Source organism: Cinclus cinclus, chromosome 2 (assembly GCF_963662255.1).
Source record: "Cinclus cinclus chromosome 2, bCinCin1.1, whole genome shotgun sequence".
Classification (NCBI taxonomy): Eukaryota; Metazoa; Chordata; class Aves; order Passeriformes; family Cinclidae; genus Cinclus; species Cinclus cinclus.
The window spans coordinates 4447454-4472830 of record NC_085047.1 but is presented as its reverse complement, the minus strand read 5'-3'; the positions used below and the strand labels follow the sequence as shown (position 1 = coordinate 4472830).

Below are 25377 nucleotides of genomic sequence, written 5' to 3'. Positions count from 1 at the left end.
ATCCAGGTCCAGTGTGGTAACCATGAGGTGAGGGTGTGGAAGATATGGTCAAATTTCAAGGTATCGTTTCTGGAAGCTACTTCATGTAACATTGGAGTCCCCTTCCAAACTTCATCCACATCCTTAACTTTCCCACTTTGGTCTACATAAGGGCAAGTGTTCTTCTGTCAAGGTATTGACAATAGCACATACACCTCTCTGTGTTGCAAGTATGAAATTGAGAGCTATCCTGTTCTGCATAGTTGTACAGGACGGGCTGTCAGCTTCCTCGTGCAAGGCTGGAATTGCATTTGCAGTATGCTGCTCGATATGTTCAACTGAGATGTTTACAGTAGCTCTCTCCAGTTTAACCACTCCATAAGAGGGAAGGAGAATTCTGACTATATTATGGAAAAGTGTGGGACGTTCAGTGAGGGGATTAAGAGATCTTTTCTTCCTCCTACTTGGTTTTTCAAGATCATCAAATGTTGTTATATTTGGGACCACAGCCCCAAGGGCACAAGCCTGTTCTTTATTCGTGGGCAGGACTTTCCAGGCATTATCATCACATATCCAATACAACCCTGTCTCAAATGGTAGAGCCAGTCTCCACCCTGTCAAGTTCATCTTTGCCACAACTTTTGGGCTGCTTATTTCTCTGAAATTGGTTTTATGACGCTATGAAGGAAGAATGGCCTTTCCTGTGGCATTTACAACTGCACAGGGAGTTGGGTAGTTCCGCCATTCTATCAGGCTGCTCAGGGCTGTAGGAGACAGAAGGGTACTATGAATTGGTTCCCATGGTACGTTTCTCTTCCATTAAAATGCTAATCAGTGGCCAATGACCACCCCCATATAGAGGTGGTAACTGAATACAGATTCAGCAATTGTTCTTATTAAGAGCTTTGGACACATTTTGGGCTAAAGTCCTATGCAAATCATGGGTTTGCATATCAAACCTGAATCATGGTTACCAGCTGGGCAGACAACAGACATATAAAAAACAGTTTAAACCATATCCTCCTGTTTTGTATCAGTCTCTGTCTTCTTAATGGTTTTGGGAGCAGAAGCTTTCTTCACTCTGGAGTAGCCAGCAACCTTGACCACAGTGAGGGTGGTCAGCAAAACTTGGAACAGTCCCTTTCACTTGGCTTGCAAGGGGTCACTGTCGAACTGTTGTCTGGAAAGGCTGACCTGGAACAGAGACTAGACAGAGCAAAAGGAATAAAATAGGTATTTATTGACAGGATGCACTTTGGGCAGTGCAAGAACCCAGCTGGGGTTACACCCAAGTCAAATCCAAGAAGGATCCTAGTCTTGAGTTCTCACACTTTTATAAATTTTGATTCATCGACATACTGGGGTCAGTTATTCAACCACAGCTCCAGCTGGCTTGCCCCCTTCCCTTTGCTCTTTATGCTTTATGGGTACCAGTTGTCCTTGATTCTTTAGCTGGGAAGGGATTGTTTTGTCTAACTACCCTGTGAAGAGACCTTAGTAACATATAATATGAAGTTTCAGAGTTACACACCAAGCAGCAGAGGTTCTGAAAAATATAAAAGCTAAAACCCAAGGCATCACCACCACTTGATACAGACCCAGTCTCCAGGCTGGTGTGTCCAGTCCTATTGGCTTGGATAACATGATGAATCTCTGGAGCTTCTGCTAAGTGGAACTCAGCACCATTAAGTACTTTTGCCAATCAGTTTTACCTTTCATATGAATTTTCCTTGGGGCATGTGGAACCCGATGTGATCTGCCATATAATATCTCATAGGGACTTATATTGTCCCCCTTCCTTGGCTGTATGTGGACTCTCAGCAAGGCTGTAGACAAGGCTTGAGCTCATGCCATGGATGTCTCTTGACAAATCTTACAAATCTGGGTTTTGAGGGTTCCGTTCATCCATTCAACTTTGCTACTTGCCTGGGGCCTGTATGGTGTGTGCAGGTCCCAAGTAAGTCCCAGAATCCTGCTAACTTCCCCAGCTACTGTTGCAACAAAATGTGGTCTTTTATCTGATGACCTTCCCAAAGGAACGCCAAACTTTGGAACTATATGATTGAGCAAAGCTTTCACTCCTTCCCTTGCTGTGTTGGTGTGACAGGGGTAAGCTTTGGGCCATCCACTGAAGCTATCAACCAGTACCAGTATATATTTGCATCCCTCCTTATGTGGCATCTCAGCAAAATTTAATTGCCAATAATTTCCCTGGAGATTTCCTATCTTCATTACCCCAACACAACTCTTTTGCTCATGTTTGGGTTATTTTTACAACAGGTTTCACACTTGCTTGTTATAGATTGTATGATAAAAATAATTCTTCTCCCTGTTACCACTTTCTTCAGATGTTTTTAAAGATTTTCTGTTCCCCAGTGGGTACTCTCATGCTCTCACTGGGCTGTTTCTCGAAGGCGCAAGGCTGGTACTACAACCTGGCCTACTGGGGTAACAGCCCACCCATTTTCTTTGATCTCAGCCTTAAGAAACTTGATTAATTTGTGATTCCCTCTGATCATATTTTGGGGTAAGCTCTGACAAATCTACTTCTTTCTGTGGTACCACTGCAAAAATGCCCTTTTCTGCAACCCCTCTTGCTGCTTCATCAGTAAAGCAGTTTCCCAGTTTGGGGGCTGTTTTCCCTTTTTGATGACCTCTGCAGTACATGAAAGCTACTTCTGTAGGCTTCCAAATACTTTGCAGGAGTGAAAGAATCTGTTCATCATGCTTAAGCTCATTACCTTGAGCAGTTAGCAGGCCACGTTCCTTCCAAATAGCTTTGTGGTTTAAAATCCTGTAAGATCTCTTCCCAGTGGCTTCTTAAGTAGAAAATCCCTGCCCTGGTAGCTTATGTTTTGCCTCTCTTGTCCAGGGGAAGTCTTCCTCAGTCACAGATTTGCTTCTAGTGAGAAGTTGTAATAGATTAATCAGTTCCAGCCTGCTTCTTCCGTGAAATCCTTGGGGCATCAAACAGGCATTTTCCTTGGCACATCAGATGACAAATAACCTCATGCTTCCCAACTGTATTAGCTGTGCCATGGCATTCTGAACATAATTCATCATCTTCTCCTCTCCTGGATCCCAAGCAGCAGAATTTCCTCATGTAGAACATTGCAGCTGTTCAGAATGCTACCCATTCTACCCTGATGCAGGCTTGCTCTGTGGTGATTTTAATTCTCTGAAGCATGGGCTTTCATTTCGCCATCCAAATGATTTTCATACTTAGAAAACTAAAGTCTGCTTTTGAAATGCTTCATGGACCTTCTGATTGCCCTGGTAATTTGATTCAAACAGCACTGCCAGAGATTCAAGAATACTAAGGTAAATGAGTTTGTTCAAGCCCAAAAATTCTGAGTAGCCCAGCAGCTACCTCATCATTCCTGTAATGTAAAAGTAGTTTCTCGGGCTTCTTTATGAAGAAAAAAAATCGGAAGGGATGGAGAAAAATGAGTAAAAAGAGGCATACACCTTATCCTGAGGTATTCTATACCTTGCCTTAAGCAGTGTTTGACTACAAGGCCAATCTTCATAACGCATTTCTATCATTCTGTCCAAAGTAATAATTAGAGTTGCTTGCAGCAAAGTCACAGAGAATCACAGAAGGCATGAAGGAAATTGTGTCTAGGGAGAGTCCCTTGCCTGTGGCAAAGCAGCTGTATGCAAGTTATTTCTGCAAATAAGTGTCTGACCTATTCTAGAATAGCCTGAGTGAAAGGAGTCTCAAAACCTGCCCAAGCAATATGTTCCTATGTTTCACTGTTCTCACCATGAGAACACTTCTGTGAGAAAGGTGTTCCTAATGTGTACAATAGAACATAAAATCATGAGATCATCTCATTCCAATCCCCCTGCCACAGGCAGGGACACTTTCCACTGGACCAGGTGTCTCAAACCCCATCCATCCTGGCCTTGAACATTTCCAGGGGTGGGCAACCATAGTTTCTCTGGGCAACCTGTGCCAGGGCCTCAAACACCCTCACAGGAAAGAATTTCTTCCTGATATCCGATCTAAACTCGCTCTCTTTTCACTTAAAGCCAGTCTCCCTGGAAGTCCTTAGATCCAGAATCATCCTTTCTCAGTCCTAAAAAAATTACTGACTCATTTGAGCTCCTAGGGAAAAATTCCCCTGTATTTATAATAAAAGGAAAATAATTGGTCTTTGTAGCATGGATAACATATGAAGTGGTGAAACCATGGATATGTGGTTTTATTTCCAAGTTTGATTTGCAAGTGTTTATGTGAAAAATAACTTCAAACTGTTCTGTTCTCTTGTATAATGATAGCTACAATCTCCGAGGAGAACATAAGAGGACCTAGTAGTTCTTCCTGGGACTTCTTATAAATAACTGGTGTTCTTCATGGTCCTGGGCACCCTCATACCTCATTTCCCAACCTTTCCCAGTATATCTTTTTCCAGCTTTATTAGCACAGTTGTTATCCTTGACATTCCAGATTCAGCTGTCCAGTGTTCCCAGGTCCTTATTTCATGTGACTAGAACTGCAAATATCAGGGCAGAAGAAATAAACAAAATGTCTCACTTTTTTTTTTTTTTTAAACATAGCAAACGAGAAATTAAAATGAGGAAACTTGACAGCACAAAGGTCCGACCACTTAAATCTGAGCAGCTTCTTCACATAGAGGACCATGACTTTGCACTGAGACCTGGATTTGGAGGTAAGCAGCACATGCCTGCACTGTGCTGGTTAAGAGTTTATCCTCCCTCTGGAAGTTTACTTGAACTTAGTCACTTCAAATAGAATGACAGACTTAATGGCAGCACACCTTAGTTGTTGTACTTTGGGAAATAAAGAAGAAATACAGAAATAGTCAAAGGGGCTTCTCTAGTGTATCAGTAGGAGAAACTGTTCAAATTATCTGTTTTACAGAACTGAGTAAAACAATAGTATTAGACTTAGGTTCTTTGAGAACAGTGATTAAGGTAACCCTGTAAACTGCATGGTCTAGTAGCAATTAGCAAATTACTTAGTCATCAGATTTGTTTTGAGAGATTGAAATGATCCATCAGTTCCTAAATCTGTTTACTGTGTACAAAATTAATAAAAAACCCTACCCACAGGCCTTCAGGTTATTATAATGTTGTTTCTGTCTTGTTGGGCACTATGATGATTATTTGTTCATTTAACTAAATTGCATCTGGATCAAGGGGGTATTCGATGGGATGTTCACAGTTTGGATTCAGTTTTGACTCTCCTTCATGGAAAGGAAAATGAGGAAGCTGCCCCACTAATAAGCTTTGTCTGAGCCTTTGCGTCACCAGTTCCCTTTTCATGATTCATGAAAATAGACTGAACTGCTCTGGATTATGAGGCCAAAATAAAGTATATGAGGACCCATAATCAGTTGTGTAGACAAACACAGATTTGGGTGGCAGGCTGAGGTCTGGGGAGCTGCTCTTGTTGACACTAGCTGCTGGGATCTGGGGCCTGCTGATCAAACCCTGAGGGAGAATGGGTAAGGAAAGCATCTTTGGATTCCCTGCAAGAATGGGAAAGGGTTTCTTGTTACCATAGAAATGATGTCTTGTCAGACAGCAAAAACCTTGCCCGATGTTGAACAATAGTTGAGATACAGCCTGTTTCTTGGCAACAGAAATTCAGATTACCTCTTGCCTAATACCTGTCTTGTCTAATGTCTGTTCATCTGGACATCTTGTTACCTCACAAGGAGTTGAAATTGTTGAGAGTGTCACCTCAGAAAGGAGGTAGCATTTCCATGAAAGCAGAGAGCGGTTTGTGATGTCCTTTATTGCTGGATCATCTCAGAGGACAGTACTGGTGATGTACATAAAAGCAGCTTTGAGAAACTGTGATCCAGAAGTTGTAATTTTCCATGGGCAGTGAGGATTTTTTTACACCCAGGCTTTTTCTCCTTGTCCTCAGAGCCCATTCAGTTCCTCTTGAAGCCAGCTGTAGTTTTTCCATTGACTTCACTGCACAGGTCTCTCACTCATCACATTGCCCTGGGTGTGATTTCAGCTGTACTCCTGTCTTTCAGAAATAGCTTTTTAGCTCTGCTTCTCCTCTGTCACCCACACACCACAGTGGCACGGGAAGCATCTTTTTCTTCACACACTTCCAAATTTTCAGAACTCCCTTAATATGTGGAATGTGAATCTCTTTTAGACTAAAACAGGTCCACTGGCATTTTTACAGCACAGAGTGAAGAGAATTCACAGTGAAATGAGTGCCAATCCCAGATTTATACTCCAGAGTTCCTGTTTTACCATTGATTTCAGTGGTGTTGCAGTAGTAAGGAGTGCTTTGGCATTCATAAGGCAGCAGCAGAGATTTAACACACAGTTGTGACCCCATCAGTGGATAAATTTCTCTTCTGAAATATGAATCTGAATAACATCCTTGGGATTATTTTATGACACTATTATTATTATTAATAATAATAATAATAATAAATTTATGACACCTAATTTGATTATTAGGTGTGCAGCAGGAGGAAATTTATCTAGAAGAGAGGGAGAAATTAGAGTTTATCATTGCTACAGTCATTGCCACAGCAGTTACAACATAACCCTGCATCTAGACACACAGCGCTGTGGCTTTGTACTGTTAACACAGGTTAAATTTTGGGTTTGCTTTGATCAAATTTAATGAAGCAGCTCTGTACTGTGACTCTTGTATCTGTCATGTGCCGCATCACATGATTTATTCAGCTCAGCACCATGCATCAGTTTGCAACAACAACAACAACAACAACAAAAAAAACAGATCAGGAGAGCTGGATGAGAAACAAGTATTTATTCTTTACCTGTAGAACAGGGATGGATTTTTCTCCCCTCTCCTATACCCCAATGTGATTTTCTGGGTAGGTCAGGGAGTTGGAATGAAAAATTTTGCTAATCTGGCTCCACTGTGCCCCTTTGCCTGACAAAGTCATTCACCCTTTGCACCAGTTTAGGAGAAAAGGTAGCAGGAAAAGGTAGCTGCTGGAAATGCCTCAGTTCAGAGAACTCTTAAATCTAAGTCTGCCTTGTTTGATTTCATTCTGCCCCATACATACAATGTAAATGAGCAGACTTACAATTAAGTTATGTAAAGGAAAAACAGAGGGAGCACATGCTGAATTTAATTTGTAAACTGAGCAAAGGGAACAGGGAAAAACATGGGGGAAATAAGTGGAGACCTGTTGGATACTGATGCTACTGGCTGCAGTGTTGCTGGAAATGATTGTGGAGATGAGAGATCTATTTTTTGACCAAATGAACACAACTCTGCTGCCATTTATATGAGTGTATTTTGGCATTATTCAATTGATTGCAGTGCCATTCCAGCTGCACAACCAGAATTTGACTCTCTGACCATAGTTTTTAAAATTTAGTCCTGACATTGTCCGTTTATTAGCAGATTAGAGATCAAAGCCAGAGAGCATTGAGATGAAGCAAACCCAGCAAGCTGCTGGCAGGCTGATCCTACTCTTAAAAAATGTTACTTTGCAGTTCATTATACATTGAGGTTAATTGAGGCAAACCAACAATTCAGTACACCCAACCTTTAAAAATCTAAACCTGACATTGTTGCACTGTACTTACTCCCCAAGCCAGGTTCTTGAGTTGTTGATGGAAGTTGGTGGTGGTTTTTCCCTTTCCTAAATTTTGTTGTTGTGGTTGCTGTTTGACTGTTGCCTTCTGTGTAATGTCATGGCCCTGTCTGGTTTGGAAGTGAGATGGCAGCTTAAACTGGAAGTGGAGAAAAAGTAAGAAATTCAGTTATGCTGCCAGCACTTCTTGGAATGATTATCCCCAGGTTTTAAACTCAGCAAGAAAGGGTGAGCACAGACAATGAACCAGACTTCTCAGCATATCCTGACTTGTAACAGCTCAGATCTGAGGGCCACAGTTCAGGCTGCCATAGCAGCCAAAACTCCATGTTGAGAGAGGGCTTAGAGCAAATCCTTAGAAATGTTTGAAATCTACTTTTTTTTTTTCTATTACACATTATTTTCTATTATATCTATATCCTTTTATTTTCTGAACTATTTTATTTTGAAGTACTGTTCAAGGTAACACATGGTGTTGTATGTATGTGTGTGTATATATGTATATGTATATATATTTTCTTTTATGTGGTGTCTTACGGACCTGTAGTTTCCTACACTACAAATGTCTTAAAGTTTTAAAATGGATGATCTCTTCTTTTTCAACCAATATAGAAGATAATAACAAAAGCAAGTATTAAAAATGATGAAAATAATTTAGCAGCATTTAGCTGGTCAAGAGGCAGCAGTCTTTCCTGAAAATTTACATCTCAATCTGCAATTCAGCATAATCTTAATTCTAAATTTTCAGAGGCTCGGACATCCCACTCCCCCTTTATTCTTCCTCCTTCTTCAAAATAAATTAGTAACATTTGCATTCATATGAAGGTAAAAGTGGAGGGGGGAAAGAAAGAAAATATGGCCCAGTGTATGTTCAAAAAGTGCTGCAGTTCTAACAGCTCTTTGCCACCAAGTTGTTTTCTTTTTGCACCACAGCTCTTCCTGAAAGATGAGAAATATCTTCTCACTGTGGTGAAGACTCACATGGATGAAAGTGGAATGGCTTTTTATCATCTCTTACTGGAAGGAATAGCTGGGGCTCCAGGACAGGAGGGGAAATATACTGATTATTTGCAAGACCTCTAATAGTCTTCCTCTGGATTTTTTTCTTTCACATTGCTAAATATTCCATTCCAAGAGCAGGTTACTGCTAATACCAGCCCACCTTCATTTCTTACATAAATAAGAAACAAACACAATAGTAACAAGAAGAAAATACTGTTGCCAGCAATTCTCCTGTTCCTGTCATTGCCAGAAGAAACTAAATAAATCCATACAGCTTCGCCTCCCTTGAGCTTGCTTACATTTCTATCCAGTTTTCTTTTTCTACAGGCCCATAGGCCTTTTTTAGAACAAAGTCCACCTGCAGATCTTAATGCTTCCCTGGTCTTTGTCTCGTACTGGCAATTTTCTCTAGATCTTTTATTTTTTTTTTTTCCCTTCCACCATGCACTCTTACAAAGCCAACTGGCTACAGTTATAGATCTCTAGGTGCAATGTGTTGTGTGCCCAAAGGTCTGGCTATTATAAAAATATTATAGACTTCACTAAACCAGTCATTATTACTGTAGAAATTGATCCCAAAAATGCTAAAAGGATAGCCTTTTTACATAATATCCCTTCTAAAACGGGTATTACAGAATTTGCCTGATGCAGTATCTATTAATAAAATGCCATGCTCATCAAGGAATTCTTTTATGCTTAGACTTTTAAAATGAAAGACTGGAAATGGCTTGCATGGAGACAAACCTGTCTGAAAACAATGCTGTCTTTTTTCTGCTGAGGAGTAATTATCCTGAAAATCTGTGGAGCCTCCATTGTGAAAATCACTAATCCCTCTAAAATAATGATTTGTAGTGACCCTCCAGAAGCAACTGAAGCTGCTCAATTTAATAACAAAATCCTCTCTGCCATCTCCAGTTTTGTCAAACTGGGAAATAAAAACCAGAGCTTTCCTCTGGTTGCTTTTTTTTTAAAGTGAATTTGATGCTGTTGTCTGATGGCCAGCCAGAGACTGAAATTCTCAATCTAGCAGGGAGAAAGCTGTGGTGCAGGCACAGAGGTAGATGATTTTTTTTTCCTATTTTGGCTGGTTTAGGGACCTTTTCAAATCTTACTGCAATTATGTTTGTTTTTTTTTTCCTAAAAACATCCTCTCATGACAAAACAAGTCCAAGGGATGAAGAAATTACAGTTCCCAGCAGCCTGTCCCCAATAGCTAATTATCCCTGTTTCTAGTGGGGTTGGTTTTAATCACACACAGAAATGTTCCCAAAACCCATGAAGGATTAGAGCAGACTGAGGCCAAGAAGTGTCTTGGGCTAGTGACAACAATATAGAAGTGCTCCAGCTTAGAGGACTGAACAGCACAGTGATCAGGGCTGCATATACGTGCAGTGTTTGCTGCTTACATACTCTTTAGTTTATTATCTACTTGCATTTGTTGCCAAAGTAGAGTCAGAATAGGGAGGAAATATTTGCAACTGCTCTGATCTGTTACTAATAGATCAGGGCTGGGGTAGGGGATGTGCATTAATAATTCTCTGTGGTGAATGCTAGACTGGACAGTGTTTTGTCACTAAGAATTATGAGTAAGACATAGAAAAGGAATCTCTTCTCAAGCAGTCTGTTTCACAATTCTTGCATTTCTACCTAATCAGGAACAAATTTAATTGCAACAGTTCCCTTTTTATTTAATTCACTTTAATAATTTTTTACTGTATGTCTCCTGGCCATAAGTTTTGATTTCTTCTATGCTATTCATTGGCACCACCACCATGTTTTTATAGTAGTTCCCAGTGCAGTACAAGCTGTCCTTTCAAAGAATCAAGTGTCTCCATGTGTATTTATGGATAAGTGGCATTTTGGTTTGTGTGCATGCAACTAATATAACCATAAACTGCCACTGATTTCTAGTTCTCTGATCAGTTCCTTTGTATCTGCCCAGAGGAGCTGAATTGTTGATGGAAATTTTGCCCACACTGGAATAATGTTTGTTTGGGTAAGAAATTGTCTGTAGGTTTTAAAATTCAAAAAAATTACTAGAACTGCTATCATCACACTTGGAGCAGCTGTCACTAAGAAAAGCCTTTTCATCACTACATGTGACACATGGCTTAGAAAGTCAGATGTCTGATTCTGGGATATGATTTGTGTGTAGCTCCTTGTTTGCCTGAAGAATGTTGATGGGAGACATTTAACTTTATTTGTTTTAGATTTGTCCTTGACTCAGGAACTGGTAAAGCCTTTCTTGACATTGAGAGCTGCTCCCCCTCTCATCCTGTTCCACCCACATAATTCAACATAAAATGTTGTTTGCATTTAAATGGTGTGTGAATGTCTTTTGTGAACAATGCTCACATCAGGTATAAATTCCACAATGACTCCTACCCTGGCTAAACCCGTGTTTATTCTACAAGATTTCAGTGGAATACAGAAAAGATGAGAATGAATGAACTCCACTCAGATGACACCCAGGCACTTTTGTACCAGTGCTTGGTACAAGTTGGTATTTAGTGTAAGTAAACTATTTGTGTGTTGTGATCAAGACAAAGCAAGAAATGAGCAAAACTGGTATAGGAGAGGTATAAAAACTTCTATTGTTTTGTATGAAGGAGTCTGGCTGAATATACTCGTTGATACTCTTGTGTCACTCTCTGGGGCAGCCGTCTTTTGCTGTCTCTGTTCTCTAGAAGCAGCAGCATTTTCCAAAGTGCTGCCTGGTGTTTTACTAACAAACTTTGCTGTCTAGAGTCCTGAATCTTATTTTGGGCTTTGGCCAAGAAGCTGAGGGAAGCATTCCTCTCAGAGAGAGACACAATTTCTGAGCTGAAGAGCCCAGCTCTTATCAGTGCCTACATATTTTCTGGTGTCCCCTGCTAAGTCTGAACACATCTCACCTTGCTTTCCCATGCACAATACATCTTCATCTGTTCTGTGCAGGGACAGACTCTCCATTTAAAAAAAAAAAAAAAAAAAAAAAGATAAGTAAAATCAAGAGATTACAGAGCCAGATTTAAAAATACCTCTAAAATAGTTCAAGATCTTTACTGGTAAGAACTGGAAGCAGCTGTGTAATCCTCGAAGGCTGCTATTTTAAGGATAATTCCAAAATGGGACACAATATTGTGGCTGGTTATCACAAGAGTGATGTTCCTGGACTATTTTGGCTTGACAGGGCTAAAAAGAAAAGAGAAGAAAAGGGCAAGTTAGAAAAGCTGTTGCTGTTCAGACTTCCTTGTATTCATGTTTTTAACTGGTTAATTGAAATGTGTACTTTAAAAATATTTTAACTGGCTATTTTTGACAAAAGTGATTGGAATCCTGTATACAATAATTACTAGTGATTTTTGTGCCAAATGCAGAATATTCTTGGGGTGGTGGTGGATACAGGGATATCTGCATGCTCCTCTCTTCCTCCCCTGTAAGGAAGTGATTAATCAATTAGTGGAATGACATAAGCCATGGACAACTAGATCCTTCATTCTAGGTCTTTGAGACTGAAAAGAGTGGAAATATTTTCATATTTGGCTGTAATTTTGAATTAATTTGGAGTTACTTCATCCTAAAAACACACTCAGTAAATACATGACACAGTGACAGAACATGATTAGTGTGTACAGCTTTTTCCCTGTGAGGTAGTGAGCAAGCAATACTTTTTCATAAACAGCTATACCAAACCTTAAACAGTTCAGTAACTAAAGTGGTAAGAGTCATAATAAGTATGTTTGTGAATAAGCATTGGAAGTGGTGAGAAAGCTTTTCAATCTTTGATGTATTTTGTGTATTTAGTCAGTTTTTTCCTGTGGTGGTCTTGAATTGCACTCTAAGGGGTTCATTAACTGTGGCATCACAATGACACTGCCACACTGCTGGCCAAACTGCTGTGCCAAAAACAACTGGTCTGCCTACAAAAACAGCACTGAATATTTTGTGCTTATTTTCACAGCAGCTTAGCATCAGGTTTTACTTGTTGCCTTTTATCATTCAGTCTTCCGAAGTGGAGAGAATTCAGTAAATGCTGGGATGGAGTACTGTCTGCAGGCTGCTGGTGTTGCACAGTCTTTCCTTTAAAAGTAGGGATTTTTGCTCCTCATCCCTCTTTCTGTTCCCATGCAGGGTCACCAATACCTGTGGGCATTGATGTGCAGGTGGAGAGCATTGACAGCATATCTGAAGTAGACATGGTGAGTAGAACTGTATTAAAGGGTAAAAATACAGGGGGTTCAGAAACATCCTGATGGATGATGTAGAACAATGTAGTTAAAGAAAGCAAATCCTAAAGAGCTCCTCCTTGCTTTGAAGCATGCATTTAAACCAGTAAGTGTTGAATTTCTCCCTGAGCCAGAAGAACAGCTCAGAGTGGGCAGTGCTCTGGTTTGAAAGCTCCAACTGTTCAATAAACACCCTTGGACTGAGAACTTCCACAGGAGTTCTCAGTACTCTGCACTTTGCATGATGAGGTTTCGTGTCCTTTGCTTCTTTTGCCTATGCAAATCTGAATATTCCATAATTCTGGCATGGGTGGAGATGTGATCATAACAAATGGAAAGAGAAACATCAGTTCCAGAAATGGTCCTGGGAAGGAGACACTGCATTTAGGGCTTGTGGTACTGGAATGTAGGCTGTACATTCTTCAGCACAAATTGTCATTAATATTGTCAGTACGAACTCCTGCACTCCTTTACAAACCTACCCAAATCATAAAATTGTATTACAGGGCCATAAAATCATTTTACAGGGAAAGATCTAACTCTCTTCATAGTATTCTTATCAGAAGCAATTGTTCTACTGAGATAAATGGTGTCTGCCTAATAATACAAAATTTATATAGGTGAACACCACAGAGCAGTCAGGCTGTGCAGAAGCTCACACTGGGTTTGCAGCATCCTCTCCATCTCTTCCTACATGTATATTTGCAGTTGTGTTGTTTCTCTAAATAGGATCATAAAATATTTGTAATAATGTTTTATATTAGAAGAATATTGTAGTTATTGTAATTATTCTAAAATATAATTTCTTGATCCTATGATATTAATTGAATTGTTTCTTTATGATGAATTTAATGAATAAATGTACTAATTTAGCCCCTGTACAATATTTGTAAAAAATGTACAGATTTTTAAAAATTGACTGAGTGCTCATGAAGAACTCAAGTTAATCCCTTTGTAAAGGAACCTCAAAGGAGCCACAGTCCATTCTTGGAGAAAGTTGTGAAGATTTCCAGAGGAAATCTTTTTTTCTATTTACCTTTGATTGGTTTTAAAGCTTCTTTATCACTGCACAGCTGGCCCAATCCAGAAAACCACTGAAATATGTACTAGTTTTATATTAGGATAAATGAAGTCTGAGCCTCAGACACCAAGGACATGACAACCAAAATCTCACCAATATTCACATTCAAACTCAATGAGTGGTACTTGATTCCTCTCGTTAAGATCTGTCATGATGTCCACATGAAATTGATCTATGTATAGATCAATGTATGTGCATGTATGTATATGCATGTATCATTTGTAGTGTTTTCTGTTGCACTTGACTAAAACAAGCCTTGTCTCCTTTTATTTTTAATGAAACCAAGGACTTCACAATGACTTTGTATCTCAGACACTACTGGAAGGATGAGAGACTCTCATTCCGTAGCAACAAAAACAAAAGTATGACTTTCGATGGACGGCTGATAAAAAAGATCTGGGTACCTGATGTGTTTTTTGTGCACTCCAAAAGATCTTTCATCCATGATACAACTGTGGAAAACATCATGCTCCGAGTGTACCCCGATGGCAACGTCCTCTTCAGTCTGAGGTGAGGAAACACCCTTCCCTAAGAAAATCCATGACTGCAATTGTCATGTGTTGGCTGTAATTGGAATTACTGGAAATACTTGCAGGTAAGATTCTCATACTGGGCTGGCATTAATCCCCTGGCAGCACTTAATGGGAAACTGGTGACCAGTGTGCCAGTGGGAAAATAAATTTAGGATTGAAAACATATTTTTTTCTATCGCTCAGATATCGTTTCCTGTCAAGGGAGTTTATCAAGTGTTAATTCCTTGCCAGTGGCTTTAGCAGTATTGCTACTGAGTACAGTAAAGCCCAAAATTATTAACACAGGAAAAACAATGGGTTTGGTTGTTTTATTTTTTTTTCCTGAGTTGTTTAAAGCTGTCTCGGCTATTTTCACCCTGTATTACCAGCTAACATGCCAGTGATGTTAACTAACTAGGGTTCTAGATAGGCACAGAGAGCAGATTTTTGGTGCTGATAGCAGCAGTGTTGTGGGACGAAAAGGAACTGGAAAGTGAAACAACAATTCCAGAACTGGAATAGCAAGGTCATTAATGTGTCTCCCTTCCCTCTGCATGATATTGCTTTGCTTTATGAAGGAGATTTGGATGATGTGGCAGAAATAGTTTTAATGGAGGAATTTTCCCCCTAGGGTAGGGAACCTGAGGCCTGTGCATTGCAGAAATACAGTTTGTTACTAATTAGCTCTCTGCACAGAAGGTGATATTTCATCCAATCTGGACAGTTTGAAGATTTATGGAAGCATTTGAGATTGTGACTGTGTAATAATTGTTCCAACAATTAATGAATTTATCTCCTCTGTCATGAGGACGTGCAGAAATCCTCACAACAGCTGTACACCACGTTAAAGTAGTGTATGTTCAAGAGTCACACTGACAGTATGGAACAATGAGGTGAAGTGTGCTTTTTTATTGCTTTATTAATTTCCATAATTCTTGAGAAGAGGGATCAGAGGAACTATACCCCTACACCAAGGGGTATATAATCAGTGATTCTCCATGTGAGAAGTAGGAAATATTTCTTAGATGTGCCTTAAAATACCCTTTTTTTGTACTGCCAGTTTTACATGTAGTAAGTAAATTATATTCCAAATACTTACATGCAATAAATCTGCATATTTCACAGTTTTTCTTCAGTGCCTGGCACCCAGGGTTTTATTGAAGCAAAGTGAAACAAAAATCCACATCTTTTCTGTTGCTAAAATAGTCTTTATTTTCTTCTTGTTCCCCTGGTCCTTTAGTCAAGAGCTGAAGGATGGAAACAAGATTCATAGTTGGAAGTCCTATGCATGTCCCACTCTTAGGATCTCATTTCGAGCCAGTAAAGTCTTATATTTGTAATAATTCAGCTACAGTGTGGTTACTGATCACAGGTTTTCAAAGGACACTTGTATAACCAGTATGACCCTCACTGAAATTCCTGTAGGATTCCACTTGGGCAAATCTGAAAAATTGAACTAAACCATCAAATGACATGCAAGCTGTGACAGGAAAGGAAATTTTGGCAATATTTACCATATTTAAGTTGCTGCTCCTAGCAAGTTCTGGGTTTTTTGTTCTTTATTAAATACAAAGGGATATTTGTGCTCTAAACATTTGTGTAAAAGCAGGTGGAATGTGAAATAATCTTTGCCTAGATTTATTTAAGCTTTTTACAGTATAAAGCGTTTCATTTAAGAGGAGAGTAGGCTTCTAAAAATTGCAGCTAATCTCTTTTTGCAATTAAATATTATAACCATTATAGCTGGGAAAACAAGGTTTGGAATAATATTTGCTCTAATCTGTAATACTATCTACTTCAGTCTATGAGAAATCAAGTCAAGAAATGTGAACTCCCTTTGTTAATCTTCCTCAGTGTAAACCTTCAAAGCAAAATCTGTGAAAGGCTAATGAAGGATCAGGCCAAATATAGGGTTTAAAAATCAAAGGTAATGTATTTAATAATAAAGACTATTTATGTTTAAAAAAAGGATCTGTCACTGATTTAACTTTATTTCACCATCTTGAAGCTATTTTAGAAGCATCTAAAAGGGCAGAAAACCTCAACAGGATTCTAAACAGCAGATTGGTTGGGGAGCTCACTAAGATGTGTGCATACCTAAGAAAGTGTGAAATTTTTCATTTCTGTTTATCTCTTCCTTTCTGCAGAATAACAGTTTCTGCTATGTGCTTCATGGATTTCAGTAGGTTTCCTCTGGACACACAGAACTGTTCTTTAGAACTGGAAAGCTGTAAGTTTAATTCCTAATTTTTCTTCACATGTGCATTCTTACCAGCACTCCATCTTGTGCAGAATACCTCTTTCACTTACTTTGACATGTGATCTGAACCCTTCAGCATGTACATATTAAACTGTAAGCAATTTGGGATCTTTCCAGACCTCACTGAGCTTTGGGAAGGTGGAAAAGCCATGATGCACCTTGCTTTATTCCCACTGGGCATTTATTCCAAGGCCTAAATCTAAAAGAATCTGTCAAAAAGCATGAGGGTTTTTTCCTCTGAGACAAAAATATGCAGATTAAAAATAAAACAAAATGTCAGTATTTGACCTGTAGAGAAAATGAAAATGGGTGCTCGTGTTACTGTGAAACATCTGCTATTTCACACCTGCCTCAGCTGTAAGCTGCTGGCAGGGCACAGGAGTGGGCTGCACTTGGAACCAGATGGAACACGGTCTTTGCAAACTTGCTCCATGTCAACTGCCAAATTAGTGTGAAAAATGTCACTTTGGGGTTTTCCCAGGTTGGTTGAGTGGTCTCCTCTCCCTAAGAAAGGAAAGAGGAAATGATTTGCTCTAGTAACTTTATAACTTCAGTTTCTGCTTTCTCACAGATGCATACAATGAAGATGATCTCATGTTGTACTGGAAACATGGCAACAAGTCCCTGAGCACAGATGAGCACATCTCCCTCTCCCAGTTCTTCATTGAGGAATTCAGTGCTTCCAGTGGACTAGCTTTTTACAGCAGTACTGGTATAGTAAGGCCTTCCCCTCAGAAGAGAGAAGCACAGGACAAAATCATGTAGAATGTCTTTCACATTCAAATTATTTTCTAATAAATGACAGTGGCTGCTGAAAGATCAGTTAAAATGAGGTCTTGTCAGTCTGGGGCCTTGGTTCTCTTTCTCTTACCAATATAAAATCTTATTTTAGGGAAAAAGAAAGTCCATACTTGTAACTTCATATCTGGCATTAAGAACCTGAAAAAAAATGCACAGAAAAAACCCAACCAAAAATGACCTGTTATGAGCCCTTGCAAAATCATGGTGCTTCTCTGAAAGCCATTGGAATATTGAATTTACAGGCATCTTTATGTGCTGGCTGTATAGAAAAGCTGGAAAGTAGAAATCCTACAGGGTCAGATACTAGAAAGCAAATGAGGAATTCCAGTGTGTTTTATTGGCTAAAATATCCTCTTGGATATTTTATATATATAAATATCCTTTTGGAGCTGTGTAACATCGCTAAAAGTCTGCTAACTGGAGGACTTTTATATGAGACTATTTATTACCTGATGAGTTCTAATTCACTATTTGCTTAATTTTCCTTGTTTATACATAGAGTTTCAGGAAAAAAAAAATCCCTTTATATCAGTGCAACATATTTTAAATTCAGGTTAATCTGCCCCAGACAGGTTTTTATTTCTCCCCATAGATCTTGCTCTGTACTTTCTGGCAAACTGCAAAAGGCTTTAGGAGTTTACTGTAGTCATTCAGGGTAGGGTTTGTTTTCCTTGTATTTTACATGAAATTATAAATTTTGGAACACTTCTCGATGTAAGTAATCCAACCCTATGTCTTTAACCAAAGAAAACAGCACTCTTGCTAGTGTACTTTACAGTCTGAGTCAATTCATTTCAGTTTGGTTATTGCCCTTTCTATCAAAACAGATGAATAAAAGTGAAAATATTCCATTTAATACAATGAAGTGCACAACATTTTGGAAAAAGCCTTAAAGTAAAGCAGCAGACAGATTTATTTGGTGCATTTTATTTACAGGCTATTTTCTTTTTGCATTTAAAAGAGGGCTATTCAAGTTTGTGGTGGCTGCTACTGAATGCAAAAATTGCAGTTTAAATTATGATGCAGCCTAAGCAGTGAGGAATTCACAGCTTGATAAGGTTCTTCACCCTTATCTCCTGCTCCTGTATGAGCTAAGAACAGAGCTCCATCTTTCAAGAGCCACTGTCATGTGAGAGGAGGACAAGTGATACCTTGCTATGATAACTGTGCTTTGCTGAGAGCTACCTCAAATTTGTCCTTGTTGCAAGGAGGAGACTGGAATATTTTCCACCAGACTGGGTGCCAGGAGCTCAGCTGGCTTCTTTCTGCCTTGCTATTCTCATCACAAAAACACTCATGGCAAGCAAATAGAGCCTTGTGTACAGCAGGGCACCCTCACAATGCCCTTGCACCCAGGGCTTTGCAGCACTCTCAGCATCTTTGACTTGGCAAAGTGTAACTGCTTTACACTTAACATGCAAAAGTTCTGATGGCGAGCTTATTCAGTAGCATAAAGGTGAAAGCAAAGACTTCTTTTTAAGTCCCAGAGATCATTGGGAAGTACCTGAATAATGCTTGTAGCCTCTCTGGTAATCAGAATGCTGTCCTTTGTAGGTTTACACTTGTCTTTGGCCTTGAGGTTTTGTTTTGCTCAGGAAGTTCCACTTTCTCTTGGGGTTGTTTTTTTGTTTTGTTTTGTTTTGTTTGTTGTTGTTGTTGGTTGTTTGTTTCTTGTTGGAAGCAGATTTACCCTCCAAGTAAATAATAGTGGAGAGCAAACAGCACCACTCTAATGAGAGCCATCATTCCCACAAAGCGACTTTCTGCATTTCAGGTTCTGCATATCCTTTCCTGTGAATCTCAGTGAACAACACCTGTGGTGTTTAGGCTTTTGGAGTTCCCAGACCTCTAGAGGATCAACAATTTAAATCCACTTCAGAGACAATAATCTTTAAAACAAAAAGCCTTGTCCACAACTGAAAACACAATAGGACATTTAATATTATTTGGGGTTCATTTTGATATATTCTTCTCTATAGAGTCACTTTTTGTTGATGGCAGGACTGCTCCAGCACGGGCTCACGGATGCCTCTGTCTGTCCTGACCAGGCAGATGCTGTGCAGCTGTGCACTTTTGCCTTTTTACCTCCCTGTAACCTGGTTTCCCTGCCGTGGCAGGAGGCACAGCACGGATGAAGTGTGCACAGGCAGAGCATGCCCCAAAATTCACTAGATGGCACCCTGTCCTCTAAAGTGAGTGCTGGGCTGGCAGGCGTGCGGCTCCCAGCAAAAAACCAAAAAAACCCACACAAACAAACAAAACCAAAAACAAACAAAAAAATAAACAAACAAAAAACCAACCAACCAAAAAAAAAGAAAAAAAAAAAACAAGCAAAAAACCCCACAAAAAAAACAAGAAAAAAACCCTGCTTCTTGTCAGGGAGGGCAGGCTGTTGGCATCACTGCACAGTTGTATCCTGTCTATATTCTGCTGGCAGTTTCACTTCAAGTCTATTTAATATTTTTAATTGTCCAACCTCAGTATTAATAACTGAGTATTTTAGACACGCAGCCATGACCCTTCACTCCCACAAATGAGAGGATGGACAGTTTGTAAAGCACTGTGTAAAACTAAGGTGGTGGCAAGATTTCTGAGACATTTACTGCTCCTGCTGTGGATACAACTCTCCTACCAGGAGGAGGGGCCAGCAAACACAGCTCACAAATAATACAGCTCTCTTCTTTTGTCTTCTCCCCCAACTTGTTCTTCTCCCTTTTTTATTCCCCAAAAGGTTGGTACAATCGGCTTTTTATCAACTTTGCACTCCGCAGACATATTTTCTTTTTTGTGCTACAATCCTATTTCCCAGCCATGCTGATGGTCATGCTGTCTTGGGTTTCCTTTTGGATTGATAGAAGAGCTGTTCCTGCCAGGGTGTCATTAGGTAAATGTTTGCTGTATATTCTTTGGGAAGTATAGAACTGGGAGGGGAGGGTTTGGACTTACCTTAGCTGATTTACACAGGACATCAGCAAAAATACCAGATAATTGCCTGAACAACACTCTTTTTACCTCTCTTGCCATTACCTGTAGTCAGTCTCTACATTTGGAAAGGGGATGTTTGTTCAGACCGGCTTTGCTATTTCTGGAAACAGCTCACACACCACAAAAGTAAAAAGGGATGATTATGCAGATTCCCTGATAGAATTTTACTTAATTGCAAAACCTGGGTTTTCCTTCCCTCTACCCAGCAAAGTAATAGTTAGGAACAGGCAGCAAGATCCCTCCTCAAATTCATGGATCATTAGATGGAGCCCAATCTATGGAAAAGCTCTGCAGATCTTCTTTTTCTCAAGAAACATTCGACCAGCTGGCAAACAGTTGCCTGTGTGGCAAAGTCCTTAATTGTGGGACACCTTAGAAGTGTTTGCTTTGGTGTCTTGGCTGTGCAAGGCACACAGTCTTCTGTGGAAACCAAAAAGTAAGTTCTAAATACCTCAGCTCAGTAGAAGAGGCCCTGTTACAGTGGTTTTTATAGAAGTTTTTTCTTCCACTGGTGAATCAGTAGATGCCACTCCAGGGGTGTCTTTGTTGTGACTGTAATGCTGATGGCCTTGGAATGAGTACATTTTTCCAAAAATTAGGATCTCTGAAGATCTGATGGGAATTTGTTAAGATATCTAATGCAACCATAATGCACTTAGTCCTGAGTCCTGCAACTGTCAGGTTAAAATAAAGAAGCTCCTGTCCTTACTTCTCACTGATGATGGTCCCAGAAACCAGCTGCATGTTGCTGTATTTCTTAGACAAGACAAAAAGCCCTCATTTTTCTCTGTAATTATATCATTCTAGAAAGAATAGGACTGTAGCCACTCAGGTCACTTTCTATTGGCACAGTCTAAAGCTATTTTTAACACATGAGATATAAATCTATTCATTAATCTGTAAACAAATTATGGTTCTTCCGACCTACTTTTATTAACGCATCTATGAATTCCTTTTATTTAGAAGAAATTTAACTTCATCTTTAAAAATAACTTTTTAATTCTCAGTAGGCAATTTTTAATGTTGTCAAGGTAGTTTTGCTGATCATGTTCTTAATATATAGATTTCTGCCGAGGGTTATGCACCAGGAGTTCCATGAATAAAGCACACTTCATTAGCATAATCATACATAATTTATAGAAAACCTTAACAACAAAGTTTAATAAGCCTAGCTTCTTAGCCTAGAGTATGTGTATATTAAATAAATTGATTTCCTGTTACACGGTGTATTTCAAACTTCATCTTTCAACCTAAAGAAGCTGCAGAGAGGTAGGGGGAAAGCTTTTGTACGTTCCAGTGGACTTGAACTACTGTAGAATGGAAAAGGGCTGCAGAGACCCAGCTGACAGTGCTGTCTCACAGATGTCAAGATGTTCTCCCTTCCAGTTACACTGATTTCTTAAAAAGCAGAGCCTGAGTTGGGTGTTGTTTGTTTTTCCCCTGAGCTGGAGCAAACCAAAATGGGATGAGTAGCTGATATAAGAGCAGAGATTGAAAGGATGAGGGTGAAATTCTGGTCACATTGAGGCAAACAATAATTTTTTCTTGGTTTCAGTGGCTGTAGCATTTTTACACTAGATTGTTTTTAGAGAGCCGTGGAGTTATGCCAGGAACATACAGGCTGATACATGTTCTCAAGAAGTACAGTTTGAGAAAAGGTTGGGAGAGAAAATGGTGATTCTTTAGTGATTTTCCTGGACAAGAAAATATGCAGTGGCAACTCTGGCTCTGGGAAGTGAAGGATGACCACAAACTTGCTTTCACCTGTGTGTGGCAGTGGCCAAAGCTGTCACAGAAACGTGTTCCTTATGCTGCTCAATGACCATTCTGAGCAGAGAGATGATTTAGTGCTCTCAGTATTGTGTGTGATGGGTCCTTCATGGTTCACTCCACTTCTCAGAGCCTGTGTGAGGAAGTTGAGGGGGGTGTCAATCACAGGTCCTCACAAAGCTGTGCTGTCCAAACAGTGGCAATGAGCTAAGCAGAACCAGCTGCCCAGAAATGTGATAACCTCTCTTTTCTCTCTGGCAGGTATAACTACAGTGCTGACAATGTCGACCATCATGACAGGAGTAAGTGCCTCAATGCCTCAAGTGTCTTACATAAAGGCTGTGGATGTGTATTTATGGATCAGCTTCCTTTTTGTCTTCCTGTCAGTCATCGAGTATGCAGCGGTGAACTATCTCACCACAATTGAGGAGAGAAAACAACTCAAAAAAAGGGGCAAGGTACAACCCTCTGTGTTTTGTTGTGCTCTGAAAGCATCGTGGAAACCACAGAGTAGTCCTGATACACCGCTGTGATAACAGAACAGTAACAATCTCTGCTCCACTCTGTATCTCAGTTGTTTTTTCGCTTGGGTGAAGGGAGACAAAGCATCCTCCTCTCTGAGATCCTGAGACGTCTGTGCTTTCTCTCCCTTTTCTTGTGGTGGAAGTTAGGGATATTTTTTGCCCCCTCTTTTCCTTCTCAGAGAAATATTACCTTTCTTCTATTTTCAAATACCTTTCAATCAAGGTATTTTTTGTTTCTCTGAGATAGACCTCAGCATGCCCTCATATGATATCCCTCCCTATTTCTTTTTTGTCCCAAAGCCAGAAGAATGACAAGGTCATTTTTAGAAAAGTGTGCCTGAAGCAGAAATAGTCAGTCACAAGTAAAACATCTGCTTTCTGTGAAGCTTCCATTTAAAACCTTTGCTTGAAAAATATCCCATCTGTAAACTCATTTGCTGCAATATCATGAGGGTAAGAACACAGAAAGGATGCATACATTGTCACATGATTGGATATTCCCATCAAAAACCTACTCCCAGAAATGTTTGAAGTCATTACCCACAACTCCAGCAACACAGACCTACAGGAGAGAATTTGATTCTTCTATTTCAGAAGCTGAGGCACGAATTGCCAGCCAGCAGCTGGCAATAATCAGGCAGACAAGTGTGTTTTATGACATTTGATGACATTTCCTTGCTCATGTCAGGCCCCACAGAGAGCCATACTGTGAGACAGCCCTGTTCTCCACATGCTCTCCACAGAGAGAACAGCACTGAGGGCAGAGTTTTCTTTCTCTTCTGTTTTATTCATTTATGGTTTGCCAAAATGGCTCCTGCTTGACACAGAGTAACTCTCCTTTGTTGCCAGACTTCAGGAATGTACAGCATGGATGCAGTACAAGCAATGGCTTTTGACGGCTGCTTCCACGACACGGATGTGGACATGGACCTGACTCCCTTCCCAGACCACTGTGAGTTGAACGAGACCAGGGCAAGTCAAACCAACATCTCCAATGCAGACACACCTCGCTTGAAGAGGAAGAGATCTCTGAAGGGAAACGTGGGCAGGATTATTTTACAGAACAATCATGTTATCGACACGTATTCCAGGATTATATTTCCCAGTGTATATATTGTGTTCAACTTTTTTTACTGGGGTTTGTACATATGAACTAAAATGCTTATAAACTAGACATTATTTGGTGTATGAGGGTTGCATCATACTACAAAGATAATGCAACAGCAGTAGAGGAAAAGGTTGAGATTTTCCAAAAGAGACTTCAGCATCGAACCTGGGCTGGTTTTGTCAACATCAAAACTCTTCATGAAATACTCTCACATGTCTGGGTTCTTTTCCAGCTGGACTATGAAGAGCTTCAGCGGGGTGATCCCAGGCACAGGCTTCACTGCAGTAGCACAGGAGCTGTGTGCTCACAAAGGGAGCCCTTTGTCACCCCCCGAACAGACAGCAGCTCCCACCTGAGGTACTGCCCCCTCTCTGCCTGCACTCCAACCTTTCCTCCCAAATCAGCCTCTCTGTTCTTCACCTGTGCTCCATTTTGGTTGGCAATCATCACCAACCACTTTGGGATAGCCTTGGGATGGCTCCTGTCCTTGTTTCACTTCCTGCATTTCAATTTTCTTGGGCAACCCCTGTGTACCTCAGCAGCTTCCGCCCTCAGATGGCAACCAGGGGGAGAATTATGGTTTAGCAGTGCAGTAGGGACCAACAGGAAGCCAGGCTGATTGGGCTTTGTAGATTGTGCATCAACACCACCTCAAGAAAACCTTTCAATCTTGTCAGCTGTCCATGACTCTCCATGGGACCTCTGTTTTGAAGAATCTGGCTCACCAGTCCCTGAGACAGCACAGGAACAACATCCCAGACCATGTGTAGCCACTTCCCAGGTGGATGAGCAGCATCCCCAGCACGAGCTGTGTCCTTTATGTGTCACCCACACACCTCTGCCTCACCCTGACCTGCTGTAATCCCTTGCTTCCTGCAGAACCCTTTGGTTTAGAAACACAGGCTTTGAGACAGATTTTAGACAACTTTGTCAAGAGAAAAAACCAACTACACCTTTGGTTCTTCTGCTTTATGTTGCACGTGACCTTGGGGTTTTGCCTCCCACCCTCTCCCTTTGGCTTTTGAGACTGAATGTTCCAGTGAGGAGAAGCTGCATCTGCCCCTTGCAGCAATGATCCCCAGCACAGTTCCAGGAAATGAAAGGAAACAGCTGTGCCAAAACAGAGACACACAGAGGAAACCTGTCAGTCTCAGATGAATCCTGCATGGAAATATCCTTATGTTCAGGCTAAGGAGGCTGAATTAAGGATGTTCAGGGAAAAACACAGAAAGTTTTCACAGCTCCAGAAAAGAATCAAGACTACTTTTGTAACTTTCCCAAATAAGGAGCATTTTCCACTAAATTCCTTGGGTTCATCTGTCATTTAATTTGCTGAGTTTGTATTTACAAAGTCAGTTCAAAATAATAATTTGTGGTGGTAAAAAAGACTCACAAGGTAAATGCTTGGTCACTGCTTGGTCAAGTTTATTGCTCAAGGAAGTGGGAATAAATTTGGAAGCCTAAGTCATTCTCTGGTGTCTTCATTTACTTTATTTTATTTACTTACTTTTTTTTTCTTATTTAATTTACTTATTTTCTTGCTCCCATCTTGTTTGTTCAGAGCGGGGTGACG

The 25377-nt window shown here is 40.1% G+C and overlaps 1 protein-coding gene across 1 annotated transcript in view; it reads left to right on the top strand.

Annotated features, from left to right (window-relative positions):
* The window catches only part of GABRR3 (gamma-aminobutyric acid type A receptor subunit rho3), a 28556-nt gene extending 4708 nt beyond the window's left edge, over positions 1-23848 (top strand). The window contains exons 2-9 of the mRNA XM_062511280.1: positions 4543-4655; positions 12669-12736; positions 14131-14354; positions 16504-16586; positions 17188-17328; positions 20149-20301; positions 22434-22630; positions 23546-23848. Coding sequence (XP_062367264.1) covers positions 4543-4655; positions 12669-12736; positions 14131-14354; positions 16504-16586; positions 17188-17328; positions 20149-20301; positions 22434-22630; positions 23546-23848 — 1282 coding nt within the window. The remainder of the gene's footprint in view (positions 1-4542; positions 4656-12668; positions 12737-14130; positions 14355-16503; positions 16587-17187; positions 17329-20148; positions 20302-22433; positions 22631-23545) is intronic.
* Positions 23849-25377: the final 1529 nt, after the last annotated feature.